At 41.0% G+C, this 20,742-nt stretch overlaps 1 protein-coding gene across 1 annotated transcript in view; it reads left to right on the top strand.

The window, feature by feature from the left end:
* Positions 1-526: 526 nt before the first annotated feature.
* The window catches only part of CYP7B1 (cytochrome P450 family 7 subfamily B member 1), a 181,775-nt gene continuing 161,559 nt past the window's right edge, over positions 527-20,742 (top strand). The window contains exon 1 of the mRNA XM_065895503.1: positions 527-811. Within this exon, the coding sequence (XP_065751575.1) occupies positions 699-811 (113 nt within the window). The 5' untranslated portion in view covers positions 527-698. The remainder of the gene's footprint in view (positions 812-20,742) is intronic.

Below are 20,742 nucleotides of genomic sequence, written 5' to 3'. Positions count from 1 at the left end.
CCCGGAGGGTCCCGGCCCAGCTCTGGTCCCTGTCTTGCCGGCCTCTGGGACTGGCCTCGGCGCCCAGCAGGCGCGGGGGCGAGCAGGGAAGCGCGGCGTGGAAGGGGCGCCCAGCGGGCGCGGGCGCGCGCGAAGGGCAGCGCGGGCGCGCGGGCAGCCCGCCGGCTGGGGGCGGGGAGGAAGGGGCTGCCGAAGAGGTCGCCGGGGCCAGGGCGCAGCGGGCACAGTCCCAACCCTCTTCGAGGGCCAGCGCGGTCGCGGGGCGCGGGCGAGGGGATGACGCACCCGAACGACTCATTTCCAACTCCGAACTGAAATCCCCTTCCCTCAGGCCTTCAGCGGCTCGAGCTCGGGAAATCCTAGCCCCTTTCCCCCTCTTCTCTAGCCCTTCTTCCTGCCCCGGGGGCGGGGGTGGGCGGCGCGCAGTTTTCCAGAGGCGGCCGGGCGGGAAGCGGTGGCCGAGCGGGGCGGTGCGCAGGGGTTGGGGGGGGAGGGGGTGGGCCGGGGGAGGGGAGTCCGGGAACTTTGAGACTCGGCCCCGGGGGCCCTCGGTGACATTTCAGGCGGCGCCTCGCCAGGCCAGCCTCTCGGGACCCTCTGCCGGCTGCAGATTCGCCGGCCGCGCAGCTCGGAGAGACACCCCGGGCCGCCCCCCGCGGCCGCGCGCGATCCGGACGGCGAAAGACGTGGCCGCGGGCATGGACAGCTTCTCGCCGGAGCCGTGGCTGCCGCGGCCGCTCAGCCCCCCGGGCCTGGTCCTCGCTGCGGCCCTGCTGCTGCTGGTACTGTATCTGCACGCCCGGCGCACCAGGTAAGCGCCCAGCCGCCCGGCCGAGCAGCCTCGCGCCTGGGTCACGCATGCGTCCTGGGCCCCGCGACCGCGCGCGACCCAGATGGTCCAGGAAGCCCCTTCCATGACTGCGGGCGCCGGCGTCTCTGGGGGTCGTGTGTAAAGACAAAGGCTTCGTCTGCCTCTTTCCCAGGCACACGCACACGTATGCAAGCGTGGGGACCAATTCGATTTGCTGCTCCGGGCTCGGTTGTAGTCTGCCCTAGGTTTGCATTATACATTATGCATCACGCATGGCTTCCAGACACACTTTGGTGCCTTGTTACGGTGAGTTGATCCTTTGTGGCCTAGCATTCATAGAGTATTTCAGGAGCGGAATTTTCTTTCTTTTCATTCCACTAAAAGTGAAATGTTTTAGGAAAATGCCAGTGTAAGGTATGAGCAGTACCTCTGGGTGCCTGTCAGTGCCTCAGTTTACCACTGGTCCGCATCTGGAAAAACGAACTAATAGCACCTCATGGGATTTTTGTGAGGACTTAATGAACTTATAATGTGTATTTTATACATTTACTCCGTTATTTTCATTAGAACAGAATAAACAACATATTAACACCAAAACCCAGAAGTGTGTCACTTCATTATCTGATTTGAAATGTGGAAGGAGAAACAAGAGAAGTTCAACATAAAAGCACTCACTTTGAAATCACTCTTTGTCTTTTCTAACCGGGTCACTTTTCATACTATCAGGTTCTTCTTCATAGCTTTTTTTTTTTTTTTTTTCCTCCCTTGTTTTTTGTTTGTCTGATCATCTGGGTGGAGTGTGGTGTCATTCCCTGAGGTAGGGCAGGTTCGGAGGGACGTGTTAGATAAATAGTGAAGTCTGTGTTTCTGGTGCTCAGTGGCGAGGTCCGGGGAGGATATTTAATTATGAAATTTACAAATATGAAAATGGAACATAAAATCATGAGTGTAGATTGGTCACCTTGTGAAAAAGTTTGATGGAAAAGTAGGGGGCCCGGGCCACTCTCCTTGTTGAAGAGTCTGGCAGAAGAAGAAGGACCACCAAAGGAGACTGAGAAGGAGAGGCCAGTGGCACAGGAAGAAAACCAAGTGAATGTCGTGTCCCAGAAGCTAGGTAAGGACATATTTAAACAAGTAGGGGGAGTTACCTGTGTCAGATGCTGCTGAGAAGTCTAGTGTGTTGACAAAGGACCATCAGAGTTGACAAGATGCAGAATTGGTAAGAGTGAAGCTGAGAGTTAATGGGCATGGTAGCCTGTTTGAAGTGGATTGAAGTGCCGTCTGTCCTACAGTAGCTTTTATATTCAGACAAGAGTGCAATGTAGTATTGTTTCATATCTCTTGAGCCAGTAATTCCAGTAATTTTATTTAAAGGAATTGCTCCTGGTGAAATAAGTGTGAAGGTCCTTAAAGATTTCACCAGCTCAGTGCTCATCAGGGCTGCTTATAATAGTGAAACATTAGGGAAAAAAACTAGATTTCTGAAAAATATTGGTTTAGTTAAAGAAATTCTAGCATATCCGAGTAGTAGAAAGTTATGTAGCCATAAAAAACTATAATGTAGACTATATGAAGACATAGAAATCCATATTCAAGATACATTAAGTGAAAAAAATTTAAAAACGCCCTTCGTATACATGGTGTCAATGATCTCTAGCCAAAGACTGCTAGGAACACACCTGTAGTGGTGTGTAGTGGTGTGTTCCACCTGTAGTGGAACAAGTTGAGTTATTGCTTATGGCAACTAGAAGGAACACACGCCATTCATTCTGGGTAAAAGAGTGTAGAAAGGACCTATTTATGGCATTTGGGTTTGTGTTATGTGATTTGGGGGAAGGTTCAAGGAAGCAAGCTTTTGCTTTGTTGGTAAGATACTCTCAGAAAGCTGGGGCTGGTCTGTGACTGGAGACCTTAATCTCCTCTATGAGGCGAGAGGAATGCATTGAGGCTGAATCAGCAATTAGTAAGTAAGCAACAGACTCTAGAATTAGTAAGGTTTGGGGGATATTTGGTCATTTTATTGACTTAGTATTCATGATTTTTGTCAGTATTTAGACATGATTATGGATTGATCTCGTTTTTGACTTTATAATAGTCACAGAGTGGCTTTCTTTGATCACTCAAGTGTTTGTTATTAAGAATGGCTTAAAGTTTGTGCAATTGTTTCTGTTCATCAGAAGAGCGAAGTGTGGTAGCTGCTGTCAGCTGAAGAGAAATACAGAACCTAAAAGTTGTGAGTTATGTTGTATCCCGGAACCTTACTGAAGACTATATAGCCCAGGAGACAGCCTCTCAGGTAGCTCTGAGGAACTGTTCCGAAGAGGCAAGGGAGGCGCCAGGATATATAGGAGTTTTTGCTGAAAAAAAAAAAAAAAATCATACAGTTGAACATCAAAAGATTACTGCTGATCACAAAAAAACAGACATTTCAAGTTAACGATTTTAGTGCTTTTCTACGTACGGGAAGGTGCAAGAGTCCAGGCTCATAGAAATGATTTCTTCCATATGTATCTTCACTATCTGGGGCCAGCATCCTGTTTTTCTCCATCCTGAATTCCCCCCAGAGTGCCCCACACGGCCAGGGGTGGCTACAGTGGCTGGTGGCTAGGCAACATTTTGTTTACTGGAATGGCAGGCAACATTTTTTGTCTGCACTAGGAGTGCCAAGCAGGCACCTCGATGTCAGGGGTTGCGTTTATCTTTCTTAAAAATATAAAAGGCTGCAAGGATATACCACAGACATTTGAGGGGGGGGAGCAAGTTTACATACAGTGAAATGTGTAGATTTTAAATGTACCGTTCGATTAGTTTTCATACATGTAGACACCCGGGTAACTGTCACCCCAGTCAAGAAATAGAATATTTTCTCACACCTCTTTCTAGTTAGTCCCCACCCCTGAGCTCTGATTTAGTTTTGCCTGTTCTTGAACTTCTTATAAATGGGATTATGCAGTATCTTCTTTTGTGTATGGCTTTCTTCTGTCAACAAAATGATTTTGAGATTCACCCATGTTGTTGCATATATCAGTAATTCATTCATTCTGTTTCATTGCAGAGTAGTTTATGTTCTCTCTATATATAAACTGTGGTATATACATGTATATATGTACTATATATATATATATGTATATATATATACACTACATTTACTGTGTATGTGTGTGTATATGTGTTTACTACAAGCTGGTCATCTATTGTCCTTTTAATGGACTTTTAGTTATTTCCAGTCCGGGACCATTACAAATAAAGCATATGCAGACATTCTTTTACAAGACTCTTTGTGGACATATATTTAGTTCCTTCTTGGGTTAAAATCCTGAAACCTATGAGAAGGTTGATGGATCATAGGGTAAAGACTTATACTCACACCCATTTTGGAAAATGCCATTTTTCCAATGTAATTGTACTTTTGTAGCACTTCCACCAGTACATACTATGTGAGAGTTCCAGTTGCTCGCTATTTTCACCTATGTCTGATGTGGCCAGTCTGTTAGTTTATAAACCCTGTCTTTCTAGATTCTGAGTTTTATTGTCTTCCCCTGAAGAGTGTTGCATTTTGTCTTAGTGTGCAGGTGTATTTCTGGCCGATTCTCTTGAACTTGGGGGAAGCTTAGTTTTATCCTTTATAAAGATGAGTCTATGGAAAGCTCAGGATATTTACCAAGCTTCTTTTCTTTGATGGGATTCAAATCCTAAACTCCTGTCTCCCCAGCAGTGGGCAGCAGCAGGAATCTCTGCTCCATTCTTTGAATATTACAGCTGATGCTTTCCACGGGGCTCTTTGAAGTCTCCTCCACAGATGCACACTTCCAGGTTTGGCCAGCAATTTGAAGGGTGTCTATATGCATGTTTTTCTAGGTTTCTCTTCTTGACTTCCAGCCACTTCAGTATCCCAAACTCTGACACCTCCGTCAGTAATACTGTAGCTTTTTTCTTGAGTTCCATCTGTCTCTCCCCCTTGCAGACGGGTCAGAGGAAATGCTGTCTACCCTGGACTTAATTCATTATGGGTCTGTTCTTTAAGAACAGACTCCCCTTCAGCATCTGCCTTCTTTTACTTGTTCTTCAGTGCATTTAAATCATTTTTTGTTTGTTTGTTTTGTCTTTTGCTATCTGTGAAAATGTTAGGTTATTTCAAGCTACCTCACCGTTACTGGAACCCAAACCCAGACTTCTAACAGTGATTATATCTAGGGGATATCTTTTTTGTGAAATGATCATTATTTCCTTTTTCATGCTTATATTTTTAAATTGTCATAATACATACGTATTTCTTTCATAAGACAAAAAGAATGATACATTTAAAATAAAACTTTGATAAATTCTTTTAAAATGTTTTTAATCATTTTTTTCTTTTTAGAAGAACCAGCATTTGGGGTCAGTATAGTAATAGGATTCTAACTTAGAAGATAAGATTTGGGTGGTGCTAGGAAACCCAGTTCATTTCCAGAAAGTCATGATATATATATGTGGATATATATATAAAATATGAAATATGTTTTTGTCCAATAATTAGATACATGTTTTTTAAAAATCACTGTTTACTAATAATAGACTTAAATACAGTTACATACTTTCCAATTTATTTTAGAAGACAACATCATATAAAAGCAGAGTCTGTAGCAAGGCAGAGTTGAAAACAAACACATCTCTACTATTCTTTCCCTACCTCCCCATCCCCTGTAAAAAGGACAAAAATCAGCCCTACCAAAACAATAGAAAATAAATATAAAATAGTTAAATTATTTTAAATAAATGAAATAAAAATTGGCACTAAATATTATGCTTCCTGAAGAGCACACTTAAAACAGAATTAAAAGTTTATAATGAATAGGGGAAAGTGTTTACAGAAGGTATCATGGGGAAAGGACAATAGCACACATTTTTTAATCTTACAGCTTGGGATATGAGAAGTCTGAAATGGGCCTTACTGGCTTCAGTTAAGGTGTTGGTAGGGTTGCATTCCTTTTGGTGGATCCAGGAGAGAATCCATTTTCTTGCCTCTTCCAGCTTCTTGAGGTCACCAGAACTCCAATCTCTGTTTCAGACTCTTACACTCCTCTTTCTTTTTTTTTAAAGAAGATGTTGGGGGTAAGAGTTTATTAATTTATTAATTTATTTTATTTATTTTTGCTGTGTTGGGTCTTTGTTTCTGTGCAAGGGCTTTCTCTAGTTGTGGCGAGCGGGGGCCCCTCTTCATCGCGGTGCGCGGGCCTCTCACTATCACGGCCTCTCTTGTTGCAGAGTACAGGCTCCAGACGCTCAGGCGCTGTAGTTGTGGCTCATGGGCCTAGTTGCTCCGCGGCATGTGGGATCCTCCCAGACCAGGGCTCGAACCCATGTCTCCTGCATTAGCAGGCAGATTCTCAACCACTGCGCCACCAGGGAAGCCCTTGCCTCTTTCTTATAAGGACCTTAGTGACTACATTGAACCCACCCAGATAGTATAGGATAAGCTTCCCATCTCAAGTTCCTTAATTCAGTCACATTGGCAAAGTACTTTTTGCCATGTTAGGTGACATATTTAAGTTAGGGATTAAGGATTAAGAGGTGGGCATAACAGCAAAGGAGACCATAAATAAGACAAAAAGACAACTGTCAGAATGGGAGAAAATATTTGCAAATGAAGCAACTGACAAAGGATTAATCTCCAAAATTTACAAGCAGCTCATGCAGTTCAATATCAAAAAAATAAACAACTCAATTCATAAATGGGCAGAAGACCTAAATAGACATTTCTTCAAAGAAGACATACAGATTGTCAACAAACACATGAAAGGATGCTCATCATTAGAGAAATGCAAATCAAAACTACAATGAGTTATCACCTCACACCAGTCAGAATGGCCATCATCAAAAAATCTACAAACAATAAATGCTGGAGAGGGTGTGGAGAAAAGGGAACCCTCTTGCACTGTTGGTGGGAATGTAAATTGATACAGCCACTGTGGAGAGCAGTATGGAGGTTCCTTAAAAAACTAAAAATCGAACTACCATATGACCCAGCAATCCCACTACTGGGCATAAACCCTGAGAAAACCATAATTCAAAAAGAGTCATGTACCAAAATGTTCATTGCAGCTCTATTTACAATAGCCTGGACACAGAAGCAACCTAAGTGTCCATCATCGGATGAATGGATAAAGAAGATGTGGCACATATATACAATGGAATATTACTCAGCCATAAAAGGAAACGAAATTGAGTTATTTGTAGTGAGGTGGATGGACCTAGAGTCTGTCATAGAGCGAAGTAAGTCAGAAAGAGAAAAACAAATACCATATGCTAACACATATATATGGAATCTAAAAAAAAATGGTTCTGATGAACCTAGGGGCAGGAGAGAAATAAAGACACAGTCGTAGAGAATGGACTTGAGGACACGAGGAGGGGGAAGGGTAAGCTGGGATGAAGTAAGAGAGTGGCATTGACATATATACACTGTCTAATGTAAAATAGATAGCTAGTGGGAAGCAGCTGCATAGCACAGGGAGATCAGCTCAGTGCTTTGTGACCACCTAGAGGGGTGGGATAAGAAGGGTGGGAGGGAGATGCAAGAGGTAGGGCATATGGGAATATACGTATGCATATAGCTGATTCACTTTGTTATACAGCAGAAAGTAACACAATACTGTAAAGAAATTTTACTCCAATAAAGTTGTTAAATAAATAAATGATTTGAACCCAGGAGAGGACACCTCACAAATGACATCTTCTGGATGACATCAGAGAGAGTCCCCCTCCTTCGGAGATTCAAAGGGTCCACATTCTGTGACCTCTGAATAATCTCTCCCAGTCATCTTCCTTAATAGAAAATGGAATTAACAGCGACCATACAAGGTAGATATGAGAAGCAAAGTGCATGAGAAACGTGAACACGTTTTGTAAAGTGTGAAGTCACTTGAAAGACAGTTGGCTTGCACAATTAGGCTTCCTTGGTTCTTCCCAAAGATCCTTTTCTCTTAGTTGCTGTTTAGGGGGAAAAAAAAGTGGGATGAGTTTCCTTCCCTCTTTCATCCTTCTCCCCCAACACACAAATCCCCACACCTCCAAAATGCTGTAATTGGTAAGAAATAAGATTTACATGTTTTTAAGATGAATGTCATCTTTAAAGTCAATGTAAAAATTCAATCAGTGATTTTTTTTGAGTTATGAATTGTCAAGGTTATGTAGGTAACACGTTGTTTTGAAATGTTGGTTTGTTGACATAACGGTATCACACAAGTCAATTTTCTTCTTTCTAATCACTTAATTACTCCCCAAGGCGGCCCCTGGTGCCCCAGGTCCCTCACATTGTTACCATTGCCTAGAAAGCGAGAGGAACTGGGTTGTCATCACTAGTGGGTGTTTTTCTTCTTTCTTCCCTTTTTCTTATAAGAAAATGTAGGATAAGGATGTGGGCAGCTGAAAGCAAAGTCATTATCTATTCAGAAGAATGCTGATCTAACAGGTGGATTTTTATGTTTTTACATAGGAGGTGACAGGGACATCTCCAGGCACATTTGTGACTCTTGATTAAATGACTGATCAATTACTGCAGGGTGCTACACTTACCTTTACTAAGCTGTGGAGTTTGGATTGGTCTTGTTACCATTTGAGACATTTCAGGTTGCATCACTATTTCATTTTGTAACTTTAAAAAAAAGTTCCTGAAGATAGAGAGTATTCCCACTATGTAATTAGTGGAACAGGTAAGTTTTGAAAAACACATACTTTGCTGTTTAGTTGTGTGTCGTTCAAAGTGACGATTCTGGAGATTAAGTTTTTCACACTTAATCTCCAGAACCTATGAATAAGTCACTCTGCAAAGTGGAATGAAGGTTGCTAATCAGCTAACCTTAAAACGGGGGATGATACCAAACTATTGGGTGGGCCCGATGTAATCACACACTAACCCTGGAAGAGGGAGGCAGGAGAGGAGGTCGGTTGACTGTTGCTGGCTCTGGAGATGGATTAAGGAGTGCCAAGGCCAAAGAATGCAGGCAGGCTCTCGAAGCTGGGTAAACAAGGAAACAGATTCCCCTCTAGAGCCTCCAGAAAGAAACCTCGCCCTGCTTACACCTTGATCTTAGCCTAGGGAGAGCCATTTTGGACTACTGGCCTACAGAACCACCCGATAGTAAATTGTCTAAACCACAGATTTGTGGTAATTTGTTACAGTGGCCACAGAAAGCTAACACAACAGCCGGATCCCCTGTACTCTTTGCATTAAACTATACAGCCTCTTGCAAGAAGTTTCAGAGAGCAGAAAAGGCTGGGACTGGAATCACTTTGCTGGTGGCCCACGAGGAGAAGGATAGAAGGCAAACATTTGTACATACTCAGTGTCTATGCTAATACATAATAATTGGAGAATTTTTGGTCCCAAAGTTCACAGAGTACCATGAGCTATTCATTGATGTCTCTCTTCCTTATCCATCAATTCACAAGTAAGGTTTGAATGTTTGTTATGTATCCATGTAACTCTGCGCATCTTTAAAATCTTTTGGAAAATGTGATGTGGGCTGCAGGCATTGAGGTGCATCCCTGCTTACTGCTACCCACAGCCTGGAGGAGAAAGCCCAGGGTGGCTCTGAGGAGTGGAAGGGGTCCACGGTAACAGGACGCTGTACTTCACTGATTTCCCCAAAATCAGGTGAGCAGAGAGAATCATCAGCTGCAGAGGAAAGATTAACGGCTTCTTGGAGAAGAATATTTTTGTACTTTATCCAAAGTAAAACCCCACTGAAACGACTTCAGGTTACTGTTCTGTGAAAGACAAAGGACAAAGTTATAGAATGCTCCTTTGCTGAATAAGAGAAGGTGACATCTATTATATCATGCATTTTTATAGCTGAAGTGCTCACTTTATGGCTTTGGCATTTTTTCAACACAGAAGGATTTGGGATGGGATCATTTTTTTGTCTATAGGAAAGTGGAAAGGATTAATTAAGTCTGTAATTGCTTAATACAAAAGTTAATAGAAATTTTAATAAAAGTACAATCATAACAGGATTTAAATCCATTGTCATTTCTCCTCATAACTTTATCCTAAATAGTTGATAATAATGAAGAAGAAACTATAAAAGCTTGACTTTAGTTTTAGCACTAGCACAATACCTGGCCCTGAGTAGGTCCTCAGTGAATACTTGTTATAAGAATGAAGGATGAATGAATGGGTTTGGTGCAGTAATTGTTATCTATTTCCAATATGAATATTTTAGAATTGTAGATATTGATATCAAAATATACAAACTGTATACAAAAATGATAAATGTCATACGTATCAATTTTCTGCCACTTTGATTAGAAAGTGAAGATTTCATAAGCAAATGCTTACCTATCATGAATATTTACAAGTGGAGAGCCTATATTGGTTCACTGATTTTTCTTTAGTATAAACCTGACTGAAAACATAGCAACTGGAGTGCAGTCAATTCCTAAAATTCCTGCTTCTGAAAATTCAGAGTTTAAAAATGCATATTGTTAACTTTCAGCTTTAGGTTCTGGATTTGTATAACTGGGCTTACGTTTCTGCTCCCTGGTGTGGGTGGACAGTGTGCTTTGTTGAACAGATCAGAGCTCCTTTGTGAAAGGGCTGAGCCTGGTATTGGTTAATCACATAGATTCACACACATTTTCGTCTTTGGTACCCTGAACACTAATAATGGTGGGATGATTACTGATAAATATCAGAGACCAGCATTGTTCTGGTGAAAGCGTTGCTTTGTATTAGCTGTCCCTTAGAACTGTGGTCCCCAAACCCCTTTATCCCAGAAGACAGGTGGCTTGTTGTTTGGTCATGTCTAGTGGTGACACTGTGTTTTGGCAGTGCTGTACTTTGGGGGCAGGATGTGAAGGGATTAACATTTTTGGATGATGGATAGTTACCTGGATTAGCTACTACGATATTGTTGACTTTTCAGTCTATTTTTGTGTGTTGAGTATGAAGTCCTACAGAATTGTTTTTGACTTGTAATAATGGCGGCCAATACTTTTGAGCGTTTCCTATGTGCCCGCAAGACACTGAGACCAGTGCTTTGTAGCCATTATTAGATTTAATCGATTGAATCCTCCCTCAAAATAACTTTCCTCATTTTACAGAGGTAAAAAAGTAAGTCTTGTTTAAATAATATTCCCAAAGTCATACAACTGGAATACTGTGCAGTTAGGGTTCAGATCTACAGTGCCTGACTCCAAGTCCAGCCATTTAACAACATTTGTGTTTGTTGTTTTACTTTTTAAGTTTTCTTGCAATAATGTTCTGGCATATGCCCTTACCCTTGTCTGAAAATGAAAGTATTGAAATCTAATATGACTTTAAAGCGTTTCTAGTAGAAATTTAACTAAGATATGAATACGTACATTTGGGCTTTTAAAAGAAGGATATGTTAAGACTCAAAAAAGCAGGCAGTACTAGCCTGCTGTCATCTCCTTCTGACACTAGATTGTATGAAAGTGATTTGTTGGGCAGTGTGAGAAAACACCTGTTTTTCCTCATTCCATTTACTGGCTCTTGCACCCACTCACTTTAATGGCTTAGCAGAGGATTTGAGGTTCACCATGTGTCCACACTGTCCTTTGTTCAGATACAGTAGAGAACAGGATGGATCATGCCGGACCCTGTCTGTCTCTCTCTCTCTTCCTCTTTTAACATACACAAAGCTGTATATGTTAATGTATACGATTTGATGAATTTGGAGATAAGTATACATCAATGAAACCATCACCACAACCTGTGCCATAAACATATCCATCACCTGCAAAAGCTTTCCCACCCTCTTTATTATTGTTATTAAGAACACTTAATATCTACCCTCTTAGCAAATTTGTAAGTGTGTAATACAGTATAAACTAGAGGCACTATGGAGTACAATAGATCAGTAGGACTTATTCATATGGTATTACTGAAATTTTGTTATCTTTTGACTAATACCTCTCTGTTTTCCTCTCCCCCATCCCCTGTTAACCACTATTCTACTCTCTTCTATGACTGTTTGAGATTCTTCATATGAGTGATATGACACAGTATTTGTCCTCCTGGGTCTGGCTTATTTGACTTAGCGTGATTTCTTCTAGGTTCATTCATGTTGTCACAATGGCAGGATTTCCTTCTTAAGGCTGAATACTATTCCATTATAAGTATAAACCACATTTTCTTTATCCATTTGCCCATCGATGGACATTTAGGTTGCTTCTATGTCTTGGGCTATTATGAATAATGCTTTAATGAACATGGGAGTGCAGATATCTCTTTGGGATCCTTATTTCAATTTTTTGGGATATATACCCAGAAGTGGAATTGTGGGATCATATGGTAGCTCTATTTTTAGTTTTTGAGGAACTTCCATACTGTTTTTTGAGGAACTTCCATACTGTTTTTTATCATGGCTGCACCAGTTTACATCCCCACCAGCAGAGTACAAGAGTTCCCTTTTCTCTTTTCTCCACATCCTTGCCAACACTTGGCTTTTTTTTTTTTTTAATATATATGTAATAGAGGTGTGAGGTTATATCTCATTCTGGTTTTGATTTGCATTGCTCTGATGATGGGTGATGTTGAGCACCTTTTCATATACCTGTTGGACATTTGTATGTCTTCTTTAGTAGAATGTCTATTCAGTTCCTTTGCCCATTTTTTAATCAAGTTATTTGGTGTTTTGCTATTGAGTTGTCAGAGTTCTTTATAGATTTTGAATATTAATTCTTTATCAGATATATGGTTTGCAGGTGTTTTCTCCCATTCTGTAGGTTGCTTCTTCATTTTATCAATTGTTTCCTTTGCTGTGCAGAAGCTTTTTAGTTTGGCATAATCCCACTTGTTTATTTCTGCTTTTGTTGCCTGTGCTTTTGGTGTCCTATCCAAGAAATCATTGTGAAGAAGCTTTTCCTCTGTGTTTTCTTCTAGGGAAGACTACCTCTTGACACAAAGACTAATGAGCAGGTTGAGTGTCACACCTTAATCTTCTAGAAAACTTGTAAAAATTGATTCAAGATCACTGTTTTCAAAAGGAAAATCATGTTGAGGGAACCTGGAATCAAAGGGAAAGGATACTTTCACCCTCTGGGAATCAATTAAAGGTAGTTGAGTGTGTTTCCCGTTTTAACAATTTTTCCTCAATGGATTCTGCAACTTGTGTGTCACTGCTGCAGTTATTATTGCACTTAGAGAAGCAGCATTAAATATTGTGTGAAAAAGTGTTACAGACAGTTCAAATATTACTTGATGTAGCAAAATGTAGGTGTTTCTGATACATCTCTTGAATGATTTCAGGTCTATAGTGAACTTTCAGTCTTGCTGTGGATTTTAATGATGTTTTCCACACGGACAAAGAATCTCAGTCCTGTGTGCAGGATGTGTAACTTTGCCCTTATTTCTTTGTAGGCATACATGCAACTTCTTTCACTATGCATGCAGTGTATGTGTGTGTGAATATATAAATGTATAAATATATGTGTGTATATATGTGTATATATTTCAAACTAGTTCTACCCTTTTTGCTTGTCAGTGTGTTATACCATATGGTATAGAGCGTCACGCCAAAAGATAAAAATATTCCTAGAACATATGAAATCACCAGTCAACTGAAGAAGGGTGAAGACGTTTGACCACAGCATTTGTGACTCTGATGCATTTGTGGGCCACAGCATAATGGCTTAATACCCCAATTCTAAAAACAGGACGTATTTTGAAGTTAAAGTGGCTCTTTTTAAGGGAAGGAATCCAAAAGTAAAGTCTTTAAAATTTTTATTTTTCTAAAGGCATTGATTCAAATAAGTGTTTTCTTTCTATGTTGAAATTCTCCATATGTATTTACAGAACTTTCCCCTCTTATTTTAATCTCTAGATTTACCGTACAGGGAGACATTGGAGATGGAACCCACTCCATTGGTGGATGGTGTCCCTTGGTTGTAAATAACACAACCACTACACGGTTTTTTCTAACTTATTCCGTGGGTGGGATGTTTCAACCAAAAAAGAAAGGTACAGAAGATCAAATCCTACAGTATTCCTAGGGACCATGGAATAAAGTCATAATAACAATGTGACTCAAGGCTGTTTAAGCCCCAGCAGTAAGCAGTAAAGGCCCTGCAGATGGTCTACGATAATGCCTTATTGTGCTACTCGGACTTTACTCATTTTACATCTCAAGTAGATTCAGGTTCCTTTGTGCCGTATTGAATATTGTATTCAACTACTTAATTAAACAAAAATAGGGGAAAAACTTCAGCAGTTAATTTCCTAGCCAAGGATTGAATATATTTTTTACTAGAGAGATAAACTATCACATAAAATAGAGGAAGCGCCATTGCCATGAAATTTCTGGGTAGCAGTTCTGTAAATAGTTCTCATGGTATTTGATGAAGATCCAATCTTAATTTCTCATCTCTTCACTGATTATGATACTTATTCTTTTGTATTTAATCAGCTCTTCTAGTTGTCTTTTTTTTTTTTACAAAATGGCCCTACCTGGGCTTGATTTTTACAGGGTGGATCTATAATAGAATAGTCTGGCTAGACTGCATCTGAGCAATGCCATTCTTCATTTTATGATCTATGTTTGCATTCTGCAGTATCGTAGTTAACTTCTTGGACAGTGGTTGCCTTACCTTGAGACAAACATAGATCTCGAAAATGTTCAAGCAAAAGTCTTATTCCTTTTTTATAAGGAATAAAAAAGAATTCCTTATTCTTATTTATGTAGATCCAAATATCTACATATTTGATTTGTTCTCGTGCTTTTCCCTGTGTTCACTAGAGATCTACTATAGAGCAGTTTCTTTAGTCCCAAATATAAGTTAATAAAGTTGAGTAGATAGGTACAGATGTTCTTAATTACATTGCTTTGGAAGATATATGAAAATTGCCTTCCACTTTATAGGCAACTATAATTTTTTTTTTTTTTCTTTGGCGTACGCAGACCTCTCACTGTTGTGGCCTCTCCCGTTGCGGAGCACAGGCTCCAGATGCGCAGGCTCAGCGGCCGTGGCTCACGGGCCCAGCTGCTCCGCGGCATGTGGGATCTTCCCGGACCGGGGCACGAACCCGTGTCCCCTGCATCGGCAGGCGGACTCTCAACCACTGCGCCACCAGGGAAGCCCCGGCAACTATAATGTTTTTAAAGGGCTAGTCTTTCGTCTTCTAGAAGCCAAAGTGACTGATTCATGTCAGTTTTCTCAATCTGCTTTAGTGGGACTAAGATAACTCAATCCCTCTTTGAAACTCTATATTTGTACTCTTTTAAGACAGTCATATTTGAGAAGAAATTCTGGCCAAATAGAACCAAAAGCTGAAATAATGTCTGTTTTTGGACTTTAAAAATTGTTACTGTCTTATAAAAAAGAACACATAACTGGAGTCTCAAGCAGTATGTTTCTATGATAGGGTAAGAGGGCCTTTAAGTATTTTAGGGTGACTCAGATTTGTAGGACATCTCATGACCTGTGTAATAAATTCAGAATAATGCTAGGTTACTTAATCAGTTAAAATTGATCATTCTTTGTCAACAACTTTGAACAATGACAGTTTTCTAACTGTATTTAAGATATACATAGATTTATTTTCAAATACACCCCCTTCCTTAGAACTGATTATTATCAATAAAGGAAAAGCCAAGGGAGAAACATGCAGGGGTGTTGTTTCTGTCTGTCACAGGATGACTTTACTTATTTATTTATTTTTAACATCTTTATTGGAGTGTAATTGGTTTACAATGTTGTGTTAGTTTCTGCTCTATAACAAAATGAATCAGCTATACGTATACAAATATCCCATATCCCCTCTCTCTTGTGTCTCCCTCCCACCCTCCCTATCCCACCTCTCTAGGTGGTCACAAAGCACTGAGCTGATCTCCCTATAACAGGATGACTTTAGAAAATGACTAGAATTTTGGCTACGTCCAAAGCATGCTTTTCGCAGGGTCTGTGAAGCCTTGGTGGGATCAAGTGAAGAAGAATCCATAGCGGCGCGTGCTTTCCTTTTTCAACTGCTGTTTCCAAACTTTCATTAGGATGCTACAGTTAGAATATGTACTAAGTATACTAAGTATGTAGTATGTACATACTTAAAATATGCATCCCTATTCAAAGAGAACAAAGATCATGATATTTATGAAATCAGCAATAAAAAGGAAACTCACCCAGAAGAAGAAATGGCATGATAACATTTCTCACTGTCTCTGAGCCTCAGTGTTCTCATCTATAAATAAGGAAATCAGACTAGATAATCACTAAGGAAATGATGTGATTCTGCCAGGACACTGACATTCTCAAATTAAGCCCCCAAACTACATATATTTCAGCTCTACAGAAGGTACCGCTTCTCAAACACAGCAAGTCTCTTTCTGACTCCATGACCTTACCCTTCTTTCTGCTCTTTTAGCCCCAGTGTAAAAGCTCCATCTCTCTGGAGATTTTCCAGATCATTCCCACGCAGAGTTCACTGTCCCCTCCTCAAACACAGCAAGTCTCTTTCTGACTCCATGACCTTACCCTTCTTTCTGCTCTTTTAGCCCCAGTGTAAAAGCTCCATCTCTCTGGAGATTTTCCAGATCTTTCCCACGCAGAGTTCACTGTCTCCTCCTCAGCCTCTCCCAGCACCTCAGAATTCACCTCACAATGTATCATAATTACCTGTGAATATGCATCGCTCCTCAGTCATTGTGTCAGCAACTAGTATGAGAACCAGTCTGCTTTTCATTCATCTCTGTGTCCTTATCACCTAGAAAAAAAAGTGTCTGGTGCATTGTAGGCAGCCAATAAGTAATACATTAATAATTTAAAAATAGGACTTAGAGAATCATTGCTCATCATAGTATGGAATTAAAAGGCTGTGGACGATTTTCTTTGTAGTCATGATTGGTTCACAAAATGCTGAGAAACCTGACATACAGTGTTGACTATGAAGGGCATGCATGACCCATGATTTCACCTGAGTCAGAGCTAAGCCAGTTGTTGGGAATTCCCCTTTGACATTTATAAAGTATAAGAATAGTTTCAGGGCCCAACATAGAAGCATCACAAGACTCTGGATCCCAGAATAAGTTCAGGGCCATGAAAACCATATCATTCCTGAAGACTCAAAGAAACACTGTTTCTGAAAATTAGAGCAAGAGAGTTGTTTGAGTGGGATTGAATAAGGACATTTGGAAATTGAAGCATGTCCCCATACCCAGAGCAGAGACAAGAAGACCATCTCAAGAAAAGTCAGCTGCAACTCTTGGCACAAAAATGAAACAGAAGAGAGTGAGGTACTTGACCATTTATTTTTGTTCAGAATACTTCAGATTGGCAATATGGCAGAATGACTAGGGCTTTAGAACCAGAGAGATAAGGAGTTTAAATACTAGCTCTGCTACTTATTTGAGGTAAGACTTTTCATAAGTTATTTTACCTCTGGAGATAGAAGAAGTTTTGGAGGCAGGCAGATGAGTTTGGAAAGGTTTCATTGCTCAGACCCTTGAAGGAAAGCAGGTGTTCACTATTCAGCCAATAGTTGTTGACCTCCTACAGTATGGAAAACCCTGAGTAGAAAGCAGAATAAGATACCATTTTTGCCTCCAAGGAGTTTATAGTTGAGTTAGGAAGACATGTCCAAATAGGTCCCAGTCTTTAAACTTCACACTTTCCTACTCTATTAATTCCATATTACTTAACACCTATATTTGTCATTGTGTACACTCTTGTTTCTTCCACTTGACCTTACGGCTGTGATTTGCACTCGGAGGAAAAGTTGAGGCTACTAGGGTCAACTGTGACTACTGATATGAATTTCGTAACAATCACCAAGGCAAAGAAATGGATTTTCCACCCAAATCCCTGTTCTTAACTCAGGAGTCTTCCCTTTCATGTGTTCTTTTCAGTTCAACTCAACAAACATGTATTGGCTACCTACAGAGATGAAAGTTTCTGTCCTCAAGGAGCCCAGAAATCTATAGAAATATACAAATAATCCAGCAGTTCCATTACACCGTGTGATAGGTAATCAGGATAGAACTAAGCCACAGAAAAGCAAGTGTTGATGATGGGGCTAGGTTAGAGAAATTCTTAGAGTAAAAACTACTGGACTTGGTATTGGACTGCATGTGGCTAGAAGGAAGGAGAAGGGGAGGGTGTAAGGATGACCCTTAGGGTGCTGGTCTGAGTGACTGTAACTGGGTCACTTGACAGGATAGAGACTGTTGAGGAGGACAGGGTTTGGGGCTAAGGGGATGAGTCCACTTTATTGGACATTGTGAATGTGAAGTATCTGGGATACCGTGTGGTAGTATTATCTTTGGCAGTTGTATCCATGGACACGATTTTTTCCCTCAGTTCTACCTTCATGATTTTTATTGGTAGAAGGGACAGAGTGACCGGTAGGTTAGTAGAAATAGCTTCCAGGTCAGGACAGTTCTCCCAGCTATCACTTCTTCACCAGCATCTCATGTGACGTATAAATGTTATCTGTGGGCAGTCAGATAGCTGAGTCTGACGTTCAGGAGAGACATCTGATTGTAGAGATAAATGCGCAGGTCACTGGCATATAGATAAGAGAATGAAGGCCATGTGAGTAGATGAGATTAAAGGGGGAGTGTAGAAATGAAAGAGCAGAGGACCAAGGACTGAACCTTGGGCACTCCCACATTCAGAATTTAGGCAAAAGAGGACTGAGAAGGGACAATGAGTGAGGTAGAGGAAGACCTTGAGTGTGGCATCCAAGTGAAGAACGCACAAGCGACGGGAAGACAGCCTGGCGAACTCTGTCGGATGCTGCTGGCAAGTAAGATGAGGACCAAGAGGTGACTTGAATTTATTGATACTGAAATTGTTGCTGATCTCAGCGGGAGAAGTTTCTTTGGGGTGGTAGAGCTGAAAACTTGTTTGGAGGAGGCTTAGTGGAAAATGGAAGGAGTGCAATTGAAGGCAGTGACTGCAGATAATCTTCAAAAAGTTTTGTTGGGGAAGGAATCAGAAATGGGACAGTAGCTGGTGGGGCACATTCAATTAAGGGCAAGTTGTTTTGGGTTATTTTTTTAGGTTTATATAAGAGAAATGACAACATGTTTGAATACAAATGGGAATGATCCTATAGAAAGAGAAAATGATGATATAGACCAGAAAGGTGAGAATTTCCAGAGAGAATTCCTTGTGTTAATGAGAGGGATAGTGTATTAGGGTTCTAGAGAGAAGCACAACCAGTAAGATGAGTGTGTGTGTGTGTGTGTGTGTGTGTGTGTGTGTATATATATATATAAAATATATGTAGATGGGTCAAAGGGGAAAGTTCTGAGGGCATCACGCCCCTGGTTCCTATCACTCCCAGGGCCAGTTTCACTCCTGACTTTAGTTATGTGGGCACATTCCCCTTTAGCTGAAGCAGGTTGGGTTTCTGTCACTTGAAGTTGAAAAAGTCCTGCCAGTTGGGCAGGAAACATAAAGGAAAAAGGGGAAGGACCCAACTGACAAAAATTCTACTCTCCAAACAAATGGTTCTTAATTCCCAGTGTATCAGAATTATCAGAATTAAAGTGTATCAGTTTTTTTAAAAAATGATACTCAGATCCCATCCCTGAGATTCTGATTCATTTGGTTTTCAAAAGTCCCCATAAAATCCAATCTTCAAGCTGGGTAGAGAACGATAGTTCTAAATCCTCTCAACTAAGGTCTTTAGTGACAGCTTCAAATTATTTAGATGCTGCAAATTAATCTTTGAATTAAATGATCAATTAATTTTTGGATTACGTCTGCCTGCCACTGGGAGATTTATGGGGGAAAGAAGAGGTGTTCAGATTTCCCCTGGATACATTTTATAGCTCTAGGGCCCAGCCACGTATGGAGCCCGAGGAGACCGGTGCTGGCCTGTGGGGTCCTGCACAGCATAGGAGTGACCCCAGGGAGCCGGGCACCATGTGGACAAAGGTGTGGCCGCCCCTCTCCAGGAGGTCACCCTGGGGTTTTTATTTGTGTTATTGTTTCATGTTTATTGTGAGGAGTATATTGGTTTTAGATTTATGGTTCAGTAGTTTTATTCTTTATGGTAGTTGAACACTTTATTGCAAATTAAGGCTCCTTAAATAATTGCTGTGTAAAGTATGCGCTTTTAATAGGCATTTACAACAGGGCAGTAGAACATACTAGAAAGAGCTTTGGTCTGTGTGTCAACAGAGCTGTGCTCGAGTTCTCTTCCCATCCTATCTCAGCTCTGAAATTCAGGGCAAGTTTCTCACCCTTTTTGTGCCTTAGGGTCCCCATCTGTGAACTGAGGGGCTCTAAGATCCACTTCAACCCTAAAACTCTATGACCTAAGCCAGTTTTTTTCCCCCAATTTATATGTTGCGATACAGAAGTGTTATATTTTTTTTGGTTTTATGACACTGTTGGCCTCACCTGTGGCTTATTTTCACTCCTTGTTATTGGAGTATCACATGGTGGCCAATGGAAAACGTGAATGGTCTTGACGACAGTCTGCTTTCCAACTTTCCAATGTGGTTTTTAGGGATGCATTGTGGTGAAAAGGGAGGGCGTCTGTTCACAGAACAATGTCATTGACCATACTAAACAATAAATATGGGGTGAAGAAGAATGGGAGGAACACTGGTTCTTGCTGGACTTCTGAAAGGAAGGAGAGAGCACTGTTTCCGTGTTGTTCTGGGAAGACTTCAGGGAGGAGGTGGTGATTGGCCCAGTGTTTGCAGGGTGAGCTGGATCTCAGTCTTCAGGGAGAACAAGACTTTCCCTTGTGCGCTAGGCTGGGGTGGTGGGATGACAGTGGAGGCATGGGCCAGCCAGGATGGATGATATTTGAGGGATGGAGGGAACAGATCAATTTGCCTTAGAGGAACAGAAGGAAAGACTGGAAATACAGAAAGTGCAAACTGCATGCCAGCAGTTGACACTATGGTGAAATGCAATGGATGGAGCACATTCGAGTATTAATGTTTAAATCTTTTTTTAACTTTTTATTTTACATC

This window comes from Phocoena phocoena, chromosome 17 (genome assembly GCF_963924675.1).
Source record: "Phocoena phocoena chromosome 17, mPhoPho1.1, whole genome shotgun sequence".
In the NCBI taxonomy this organism is placed as follows: domain Eukaryota; kingdom Metazoa; phylum Chordata; class Mammalia; order Artiodactyla; family Phocoenidae; genus Phocoena; species Phocoena phocoena.
The sequence above is the reverse complement of the archived record's forward strand: the minus strand, read 5'-3'. Positions and strand labels throughout refer to the sequence as shown.